The 11,886-nt window shown below is 42.1% G+C and overlaps 1 protein-coding gene across 1 annotated transcript; it reads right to left on the reverse strand.

Moving 5' to 3' along the window:
* Window positions 1-431: 431 nt before the first annotated feature.
* Window positions 432-10,923, reverse strand: znf16l (zinc finger protein 16 like). The gene is made up of 3 exons (XM_079695920.1): window positions 9,958-10,923; window positions 7,591-7,812; window positions 432-6,226 (listed from the first exon to the last, which is right to left on the reverse strand). The coding sequence occupies exons 1-3, from the start codon at window positions 10,697-10,699 to the stop codon at window positions 5,520-5,522; spliced, it is 1,671 nt and encodes a 556-aa protein (XP_079552046.1). The 5' UTR covers window positions 10,700-10,923; the 3' UTR covers window positions 432-5,519.
* Window positions 10,924-11,886: the final 963 nt, after the last annotated feature.

The raw sequence follows: 11,886 nt of genomic DNA on the forward strand, positions 1-11,886 counted from the left end.
TCAAAAGAAATGAGGGAAGCCCTATTGGCAAGTATCAAAATGACCCGACCAAAGCTAACTGTTCTTGTGGATGAAAGCACATCATTAAGCAAGAAGTATTGTCTTATTAAGAACGTCAGTTGATAGCTCAGAGCCAGTGACCTTGTTCCTAGATCTTCTCGAGCTCGAGAGTACAACTGCAGATGGAATCATTAGTCAACTACTGAACTGTCTACAGAAATATGGTCTTGATGATGCTTTTCTGAAAGAATGTCTGGTGGGATTCTGCTCAGATGGAGCCTCCGTAATTGTAGGCAGAAAGAATGGCGTCTACACAAAACTGAGAAGTAAGTACCCAGGCCTCATAGGCTGGCATTGTCTAAACCAGGGGTGCCCACAATTTTTGGGCTGGTGAGCTACTTTTGAAAGGACCGAGGTCTACCAACCAAAAGTAAAATCCCAAATTGCAAGGGTTGCTGAATAACACGTTTTATTTATACATGGGATAACTACAATAGGGCTGCAACAAACGACTAATTGAACTAAACGATTAATCGACTATTCTGACTATTATGCCTTGCACAATTTCTCAAACGCTCTTATTTAGCCATCAACTTTTCGATTTAGCTTGAGGTCGTTTTAGGCATGTGGAAACTAAACATGAAGACAATAAAGATGTATACTTGATTCAAAAATACATATATTATTAAATTAACTAAACAAATTGTGAACAAAATTAACATTGCTTTTTATTAATTAAATAAATAATATTTCACATCAAAAGAAACAACAATGTTTTAACAAATCGTATTAAATAATCTGATGACAGAACTGTAAACAGAATAGCTGAAACTTTAACAAAATAAAGAGTAACTCTGTTACCTCTCTAATCATTAACCCATGTTTGTGTAACTCCGTGTGTTGTTGATGTGGAAACGTTACTCGTGAATGGGGGGGCTACAGAGCTACTAGAAAGACAGTCGAACCTGGTGCATTCCTCCGTCTGAATGTGGTGGACTTTTGCAAAATGTTTAGACAAATTGCTCGTGTTACCGCCCTTACATGCTAAACACTATTGGCAACGAGCATTGTCCAGCTTAAGACGGGTAACATTTAACCACACCTTGGAGCGCTTCTCTCCGCCATCTCCTCCGTGTGTTGCTGCATATAGCAGCCGCGTGTGTAAACTGCCCCGCCCCCTCGCACACAGACGGGGGAGAGTGATCTCGTCTCGATTGGAAAGATCAAAAATACACCGACCATAGACGCATTTGTTTGTCTTTTTGCATGTTAGAAACGAGTTGGCGACACTAAGACTGCGAGATAAGGTTTTTGTAGCAATAATACATGACCTTTCTCTTTCTAAACTCGCTACTCAGAGGGAAGTCGCCTTGTGAACACTCCGATAATGCCTCTCCACGTTACCTTTATTTGGCAGAGCGACGCTTGCTTTACAAATATGGCAAATAACCTTTGAATGTGACATCACAAGCAAATATTCTTCCTCCCATTCTGAGTGGAAGTGGTATATGTTTAGCTTTTTGCTCGGTCCCGCACTCATTTTGTTGTTTGTCTCTTGTTTGTCTCTTGTTTGCCTCTTAATTTGAGTTTTCCCGGCACTTGACTGATTTTGTATCACTTTGCATTCTGGGTTAACAGACTGGAAAGCGATAGGTCGCTTTTTCTGTCAATCAAGTAAACCCCTGAATTAAGTTGCAGGGAGGAGGGATCAAAACCTGTTTTGTCTATTTTAACGGAGCTGGATTTCTTTTTTTATGAATGACTCGCGATCTACCAGCATTGCCCCCGGTCGACGTACTGGGCACCTCTGGTCTAAACCATAGGTTGGAGTTGTCTGTGTCAGATGCAATCAAGCACCGAAACCAACCACTTCACAGCTTTTCTTGACAAGCTATACTGTCTCTATCATCAGTCACCAAAGAATTTAAGAGGGCTTGATGCTGCAGTCTCTGAAGTAGGTGTATGCTTGAGGAAGATTGGCCGCATCCTCTGGATACGGTGGGTGGCTTCATCTTTTAGGACAGTAAATGCTGTTTGACTATGTATGCTGCATTCTATCATCACCTCACATCTGCAAGTGTAGATGTGAACCGTTCCTCAAATGATAGATGCATGTATGAGGGGCTAGCAGCAAAGCTGCCGTCAGTTGCTTTTGCTAAAAACCTGGGACTGATGATGGATGCACTTGAGGAGCTGAAAGACCTGTCTGAGGCTCTACAGCCTAGAGACATTAGACTGTCTCAATCAGTAAATCTGATAAAAAGACAGCTAGATGTTTTTAAAACCATAAGCAGGAACCCAGACAGTGGTCTGTTCTTCAAAACCGCATGTGAGGCAGAGCAGCAAGGTGTTTTTAATGGCATAACACTATGCAATGACCCAAGGCAGAAGATAATAGATCCCACAAAGTTGTATGCAGCACTATGCAAAAGCATGCAACAAGGATGATCACAAGTGAAGAGGAATCCCTCTTTCAAAAGGTCAATGTTCTTGATGCAAAGACATGGCCAAGCCCTCTACAATTAATGTATGATGAGTGTGAAATAAGAGAGCTAAGCACTCTTTTGAAAATCGGATTCTCTGGTGTTAAGCAAAGTTATAAGGACTTTAAGGAGAATGCCAGTGTGCCGATGCACATGTCCCTTCTAAAGCTTAAGAATGCAGTGCAAACCATTGCTGTGAGCAGTGCAGAGTGTGAGAGGGGTTTCTCCGAAATTAATGCAGTTGTAACATCAATGCGCTCACAAATGAAAACTCAAAATGTCTCTGCTCTAATGTTCATTCAAATGGTTGGACCTCCTCTTACCTCTTGGGACCCCACAAAATATGTGAGGAAGTGTGTGTGTGATGAGCTCCACAGATTGGTCCATTTGGGTATGGGCACGTCACCATAAAAGAAGAAAAAGAGAAATCTCCAGCGAGGCGTTCAGGGGCAAAATAGACAGGTCTTTTCGGTGTTAGAGTTTTACTCGCTACAGGGTGTACTTTGAGGATTTGTGACTCTGCAGACCGTTTACATGCAGAAAACCCTTCATAAAACACAAGGGGACGGATAATAACCGGAAAAGCATGACATGGGACCTTTAAGTTTTTTTTTTCTGTCATCACACAATGTTTGGTTTTCATACAGGCAAATGTATAACATGACCAATGTCTGTAACATACATTACATTGGTTATAAATTATATGAGAAAAGCATTGCTCTATGCATAGCACCAAGCAGTGTGAAGGGGAAACCAAAAGAGTAACAGTTGTTGTTGTAGTTACAGTCTGTCCACAAGTGGGTGCTGTTGTCCCACTACATATCCATTTAAGGCGCAGATGAATTCAAGCCCATTTCACAAATCAAAGTCAGTGGGAAATGTTCTTAAATGATGTTGAATCATACATGTAATGTCTCTTTCTCATTGTTTTACCAGGCAACCATTGATGAAATACCAGATGACCGAAATGTGTTAGAGATAAGTAATCCATTCAGCCTAGGGTTAAGATTTACTTTAAATGTGATGCCTAGGTTGCGGTCCATTCAGCTTAGGAACCTTCCTAACAGAGTGAAATGACCCGGAAGTCCCTCAGTGGCAGCAATGATAAGTGCTGTTCCAATTCTCTAGAATGATAGGAAAGGAGGTTTCAAACTTCCTTTATAACCTCCTTTAGCTTAGGAACCACTGGAACTCCCTCACCGAAAGGAGAGGAGAAAGTGCTGCCCCACAATGCCTTGCAGCCGCAGCATTTGCCGTCACACAACAGTCGGCCGTTCATGGAAACAACCGATTATGACCGAGAAATTATATCATGAAAGTTACGGTGCTTATTAAGCTTTTTAAAACGTATGTGGTAAGTTGCCAAAGTGCTTTGTTCTGAACGTTCATCAGTATTATAATCAAAAAGAGAAATATGAATGTTAGCTTTTACTGAAATTATCAAATAAAGTCAACATTTCACACTGTTTACTGAGCTGTGTGGGGTTTGTTCAACTTTTAAAAGATGTTTGAATGGTGATATACACAGTGATAGATGTTAAGGACTAACAAGTTTATAATAAATACATTTATATTGATTTTAAGATCTTTTCATACAATCATACGTATTGGGATCATTTGTATTCATGTGGACCGGAGGGAGAGGGTGACAAGCATAAGTTTCACTTTCCTTTTTTATTTCAATTCCAACTTTGGTCATGAAGAATATGTTTCTCTGTTGGCCATGTTCATAAAGCATAAAGCAACAGCATCAGAGCACGGTGCAGAGTCTCTAGAGGAGTTTATACAGTATTCCCTCGTTCTTATTATACATCCATGTTGTAGTCCGCTGTATAGAAAACTGTAGTTTCCCCACAGCAGCAGATGCACATTCATGACGTCCGCTGGTGCATCATAAACACGTCGGATAGTGAAAGTGCAGTCGGATTCTCTAAAGTACCGCAGTCTCTTCTCCTAAGTCCTTTTGAATTCTCCTATCCACTGTCCCTTAACCCGTGAAGTTTCACTCATAGGTCAAGGAATAGATAATAGGGTTAGACGTTAGGAGCTGATTTTTTGACTATTCGACTGCAGCCCTAGAGTGTGGGATTTAAGGGAATATGTTCGCAGAAATTGAATATAATATTCATTATCATGTTTCCATTCATTTATACCACCTGAAAACCTCAGTTTAGAGTTGATGAGCCCTTTAAATCTACATCTTCCACATTTGGTGGTTGTGTTGGAAATACAAATGATAACATGAGTACAAATGCTGAACATTCTTAACAAAAAGAAACTCAAAACGAAGCAAAAAAGGGCCTCGCTAAGTTGAAATAGTTGGCCTTTTTTGGCACGTAGTGGATGATGGTAACAAGTGTTAATTGGCATTTTTTCATGATTTTCTTACAATGTGTGATACAATGGGATGGAAACCTGGGTACAATGTTGAACCGATTTGCCCCCTCTGCTTTTTAATTAAACTGATTATATGTCAAGCCAGCTGAAATATGCTTGAGAAAATGGTTAAAAGATAATTAAGGATAATGACATCTTGGGTAATGTTTCACAGATCGATGGGCTAAAACACTGCTTATGGCCTCTGATGCAGCTTTAAGAACAACCTGAGCTCAGAATGACTGAGTTGTCTCCACCATGGAACTCTAAGTGTTTCTGTCCTCCCAAACGTTTCTTATGTCAATAATAAACCTGCTGACTTTATGCTTACATAAAAAACAAGTCCTCTGATAAAACTGAAAGTTTGAACGCCTACAGTTCCATGGAAACTCCCTCTGCTGATAAGGAGTGCCGTGGAGTTGACATTGTTTCCTCAAACCTTCGCTTCCAAGGTCAAACTGAGCTCAATGACGCGTATTTTCTTAATTCCTGATTCAGTGTGAAATGTCACGAGGATGACCGAACATGGGGGTCATCTCAGGACACCAACCCGTTCTCCACTTGACCTGCGCCTCCTTCAGTGTCACCAGCAGTGTCCCTCGCCTCTGAGTCAGACCCATTTCCTTTCTCTTACAAATGTTCCTCAGCATCGGGACAGGTTCACTGCGGGGGGGTGCAGCGGTGGCTCTTGTAGGTCCCCAGGTGTCTGAAGCTCCGCCCACACTGCTGGCAGCAGTAGGGCGTGACCCCGCTGTGGATTCTCTGGTGGGTGTACAGGTTCCCCAGCTCCTTGAAGCGCCGGCCGCACTGAGGGCAGGCGTAGGGGCTCTCCCCGGTGTGGACCCTCTGGTGCCTCTTCAGCCCGGACAGCACGGAGAATCCCTTCCCGCACTGGGGGCAGGGGAAGGGGCTCTGGGCCCCACTGTGCACCAGTCTGTGGCTCTTTAAGCGCGCCGCGTGTCTGAACCTCTCCCCGCACTCGGGACACATGAAGGGCTTCTCCCCGGTGTGGATCCTCTGGTGCTGCCGCAGGTTGCCCAGGTAGTTGAAGTGGCGCCCACAGTCCCCGCACTCGTACCCGCCGTCGATTTTGATCTCCTTCTTCACGGGGCCCCCTCCCGGCCCAGCGTCGGCCCCCTCTCCCTCTCCCTCACCGTCCTCATTCTGCCCCTCTCCGCCCCCCCTAGAGTCGTCGCCACCCTCCCCCATGTCGGGTGCTGCGGAACAGGTGGACTGCAGAGCCTGGAGAGCCTGAGCACCGGAAGCGTCTGCGTGTATCAGTTTGACGTGTTCCTCCAGGAACAAAGCATCCGGGCAGAAGGTTCCACACAGAGAGCAGATGAAGGTTTGGCCGGGGAACTGCTGGCCTGAAAACACAAACAAATACTTGTATTACATCAAATATTAAAACACCTTAAACTCTGAACTAACTATTATTAAAATACTAAATTCTGGTTGGCCAATACTCGATAATACACCGCTGCTATGCAAAATAATGACCGTTGTTAAGGAGGATCAAGGGAGAGAAGGAAAGAGACAAAAAGACGGAGCGTTGGACATCAGATAAATCAACAGAAGAAGACAGACAGGAAGTAAACACTAACAGGAGCACAGTATTGGCTCTGGCATTGTCTAGGACTTGTTAACTCAGAAACTGTGAACTGATTGGACAGTTACAGACACATTTGATCTGTTGCAATCATTTTAAGTTACGTTGTTGTTGTCACAGTTCCAGACGCTGAGCTACTTTCATAGCGGAAGCAATACGCATCGTGCTCCGTAATCACCCTTTCAGGTTTTCTTTTTTCAATAATGACCGCCTCGTAGCACATTATCACTTACATATGTTCGGCAGCACCATCATGTCTTTTTATGTTAAATCCACAGGGTAACATTTCTTCACTGGATATTAATATTTGAGCTGCCATTTAACTAAGAAACTTACCTCAAATGATCAAACTGTGTAAGGATCATATAACCTCTCTCTATGCGAGTGAACAGCATAAAGAGCATGTTCCAAAATGGTGCTAGGAGTGTGGGGGGGGGGGGGGGGGGGGGTAGAGAATATTAGATCAAAAGGAGCCTTAGTGCACCGTTGAGGCCAACAGCTGATACAGGAACACTGACCCGATGGCTAACAATAACCAATGCTTTGTGATCTTTCTTTGGAGTCTTGTTTTTGCAATCATGACCATCATTAGGGACGCACTTATAGTGTGCTTGGGCAAGATATTGAAACCTAAATTGCTCCTAATTGCGAGTGAGCGTGTGAATGTTTAGCAGCTGGAATCCCACTGTGTGAAAATGTGAATGGGTAATGCTTGCTAGTCTTGAAAAGCATTATTTTATTTTTCATTTAATGGTTTTGCAAACGGTTTTGAAGAGGAAAAAAAAATAAACAATGTTAGAAATCATAATTTCATAACAAGCTCAATATACAAGCAATGCTTATTTATATTCAATAAAAATGGCAAACTTTAAGAACAACAGATACTTCAAATTTGTATTTAAATGATTTGTTTTCAAAGCATGCAGCGAGGGACAGTTTTTTGTTATGATAGAAAGTCATTCCAGATCTTTGTTCCCCTGAAACAGATGGAAAATGGAGCTCAACGAGTGAGACACTTAGGGGTGGAGGGTTGAGGAGTGGGATAAAACTGAACCTGTGAATTTCATTTAGGTTTTAGAGCATTTAAATGCAGTCCAGTGACCATTCCTTTCCCTTACCCACCTGCCACGGGCCTTTGGGTGTGGCCCTCCAGGGGACTCCCTCCCTCCCCTGGGGAGCTCTGGGGCCCCATGGAGAACTCTGAGGTTGGGACGTGTGACAGGGGGGTCGGGGCCTGCTCTGGCCCCCCCGCCTCTCTCCTAGACGACTCGTCTTGCTCCTCCTCCTCCTCTTCATCCTCTGTCTCACCGGTCGGGGGGTTCTCACACTCTGGTCCCTTCATGTCTGGGAAAATCAACATCACGTTTAACTTGATCTCAGAAAACAGGGACGGCAAGGAGCCAAAATGCTCAATTAGCCAGAGTTAATTATTTCCATTATTGTTATTATTTTAGATTGGACACATTTGTATTTAAAAGAACTTCACATTGTCACATTGGTGTGGTTTATGGATATTTAGTCCACCTGTTGTTGTCCGGAAATTTTTATGACAGCTGGCTCTGACATTTTCCTCTTTAAGTTATTGTTTGTTTCTTTTCAACATCGTAACTACAACTTCAGTACAGACTTTTCTACTTCAAATGCGTCAGAGTGAGTCTAAGTGAAACTAAGCCTCAAAGTGACTGTTCGCTACAGTACATATACTTCTATATGTAATAAACTACAAACAAATTGAAGAAAAAATAAACCATTTTGTGTTAACCATAATGATCAGTAGATTGGTTTAGGTCAGGGATCACCAACTACATTTGTCGAAGGGCCAAAATGTATCCAATAGACACTATTGCGGGCCAGCGATTTTTATGTAGCCCAGAATTTTGAAGTTGTTGACTGGTGGGGGGGGGGCGCATAAAGCTTAGCAGACTCTTCACGCTAACGAAGGATCACTTCTAGGCAGGGTTGGGAGGGTTACTTTGTAAATGTAATCAGTTACTGAATACTGAATACATGCCCTGAAAGTAATCAGAATACAGTTACGTGTCTTAAAAAAGTAACGTATTCAGACTTCTTTTAGAATACTTTTGGAATACTTTATTTTTCCATAACAGATGGGTATGTTTTGGTGAACAGGAGACACTTGTTTTACTGTTTTAATGGCTTATCAAGAACTCAAACACAACAGCTTGGTGTCATTCTGGACAGCTCTCATCTGCACCCCACATAAAAATCATCACCCGGACTGCATTCTTTGCACTGTCTTAAAACCTTTCCTTGGAATATGTTATGAATTGTAAGGTGTCCTTGGGTGCTTTGAAAGGCGCCCCTAAATAGAATGGATTATCATTATTATCTGAAACGATGTAATAACTTTTTTCAGTCACTTGCCCCATGCATTCAGCAGCAGCAGCAGGCCATTCACTTTGATTTGATCCCGTTATGAAATGTCATCATTTCGACAATAAATAAATGCTACATAAACGTTATCTTGCCCATTTTATCTAACCATCTCCGTTTCTAACTTTCAATATATTGTAAAAGAGATCTCTCTCTCTCATCTGCGTGCGGGGGCGGGGCCTCCAAGACACGCTGCATCTCTCTCGCTCACAGACATGCTGCACGCTGTGCAGTGTGCACACAGTTCTGCCGGTAATGAATATTACATTTTGTGAGGACATTTTTCCACCAATAATTCCAATAAGTATTCCAAAATGTATTCACTTCAGGTTTATTAAAGTAACTGTAATCAGATTACTCGTTTTTCAAATGTAACGCCAGCTGAATACAGTTAGCCTACTTGATTTTTGTATAAAACTTTAGGTCATAGCTATGGATTATTAAAACATCGATCTTTGCTATCCAAATCTCTAGGTGTGCAAAAACAGATTACGGGAATCCGAATGGGTTTTATTACCAAGTAGGGTTACACATACGAGGAATTTGCTTTGGTATATGTTGTGATAGACACACACAAATATAATGAGGTTATTTTTAAAGTTAGTTTGTGAAATGATATTAATAATAATATTCGGTTTCGGTCATGAGATGTATCTCCGTGGGAGTACAAAAATCTAAACGGTATAACTAAATAGATGGTTGACTAAAGTGCATTGCCTCATAAACAGTGTTTATGAATATAGACCAACCCTTCTTCGAAATGTATTCATACTCATGATTGAATTTTAACTATAGTTTCAGCATTGAAGACAGGTATCTGTATTTCAGTGGTGTAAAGTAACTAAGTACTGTACTTAATATATGGAAGTACTTGTACAGTACTTGAGTGGTTCACATGATGCTAATTTAGACTTTTACTCCACTACATCTTATCCACCATTATATATTTGATAGGGTCACTGGTATTTTGATTCCTTTCAGCTTGTATTAGCTGGCTGAAATGATCTACCTTAGCTCTACTGCATATCCTCAGTAGTTGCCTACCTCAGGTGTCTAGTAACAGCTCTATGCCTCCACGCACACCTGTGTGTTTACCTTTTATGTCTTCAGAGTATTCCATCGGTGCTATCCATTCGTAGTCACACATCCGTTTGCTGCCAGAGGGGAGCATACTGAACAGGTCGTCCGCGGCGGACTCTGGGTCTCCGGTCCCGGGCCCGGAGCCAGCCATGCCGCTGTCCGGCCACAGGTGGAGGGAGTGCGGGATCGGATCTTGGCGAGCCTCCCTGTCGCTGCTGGCTTGGCTGCTCTGGTCTCCGTCCATGTCGGCACACCCCCTCGAGTTCTTGTCTTTCATGAGATAGTCGCAGATAGCATCTATATTCTCCTTCTTCACCCCGGGCAGGAGGGCTTTGGCTCTCCTGGGGTCGGAACCGCTGTGTTTGTTGCTGCAGTCATGCTTCTTGAAGCCAGCCTCTGCAGACTCCATGGTGGTTGGACCGGGGAAAGTGTCCCTACCATCCCTATCGACTGTATCTAGTCTGGCCTTTAGTACTTGAATTTCTTCACTTTTCTCCCGCAGCTCCATTTTTAGCACTCGTATCCTGATGCTGACCATCTTGCGAATCTCGGACAGCGCGGTCTCCAGCACCACGGTGATGTTTCTGCCGAGGTGTTCGGTGATGTCGCTGACCGAGCACAGCAGCTCCTCGTCGGGCTCCAGCTCCAAGAAATCTGCGTCGGCTCGGCTCGTGGACGCGGGAGGCTCCATGAAGGCTCCGTGCAGCTCGGGAGACAGGCTCGTTTCAGCGAAATTGTGGTTCCTTTTACGACTCATAGGTTTACTTGGCCAGAAGCTCTATTTTATGAAGAGTGTGGATAGCTAAAAGCTACTCAGCAAGCTAATGTTTGGATGATGCTGAAAGACAGTAGTTAGGTGTATCAAACTCACATGAGTAGCGCCGGATGTCACAGGTATCTCCTTTCCAAATAAAATCTCTCATGTCAAAAGACTCACTATACTTTTGTTTTGAAAGCATTTAACGGATGTGACCTTTTTAACAGTATTTGACTTGACATACAAACACAACAGAGTTGCAGTAATGGCTCAATTCGGCAGAGTTTAGATCAATGTTCATAAGTGGCGCCCTCTAGAGTACAGTAGAAAACCAACTGTTACAGTTATTAACTACTTTCTGCATATAAGTCAATAGTAAGCATTGTTACATTGTAACTAAATTGTTTCGCTAATGGTTTGAACATTATTTGTTCATGTTTTTATACAGCAATTACATTTTTTAAAATGATATTACCTCTGGGTTGCGTGGAAAATATCGTATTTATCCTTTAAGATGAGATAAAGACAAGATATACTTTATTATTCCCAAATTGGGAAATGTTTTCGTTGCAGGTGCATGTAAAACAAGTATTGCACATAATTAGAAATAAATAGTGAACATTCAACAATTATACAATATAAACATCTCAAAATAGAAGATAAAACAGAACTAAAAGAGTAAAAGTATAAAAGTTGACCATAAAGAAAAAATATGTAAACTATCTGACAAATAAAACATTATTAAAGGGCTAAATTACAGCCAACGTAATATAAAAGTGGGCTATTATTTACATGTATTGTGCAAAACGGCATATTAAATGAAATATAAATGTAAAATGTACAGTGAAGTTATAAGTCCAGTTAACAGAAGAGAAACTCTGCAGCAGTGTTAGACAGAGTTATTGCTGCTGGCAGGATGTTCTGCTGTCTGTCCCTGTGACAGCCGAGTTTCATGATAATACACTTATATGTAGGCTTATCTAATAAACCAACACGTTTGCAGTTATAAATGTTAATATGTCATTAAAAGGGAATTTTACCACCAGTTGTAAATGTTGGTAAATGGCATAAAGATGGATTATGATCCAAAAATGATCTGCAGTCCTTCCAGAAAAATCTGTGAGCTCCAAAGAAAGTGAAGGTAGGGCCATCGCATTCCTCACACATTCTAAAGAGTCTTTTCACAA

Source organism: Notothenia rossii (genome assembly GCF_949606895.1).
Source record: "Notothenia rossii genome assembly, contig: scaffold_62, whole genome shotgun sequence".
Taxonomy (NCBI): domain Eukaryota; kingdom Metazoa; phylum Chordata; class Actinopteri; order Perciformes; family Nototheniidae; genus Notothenia; species Notothenia rossii.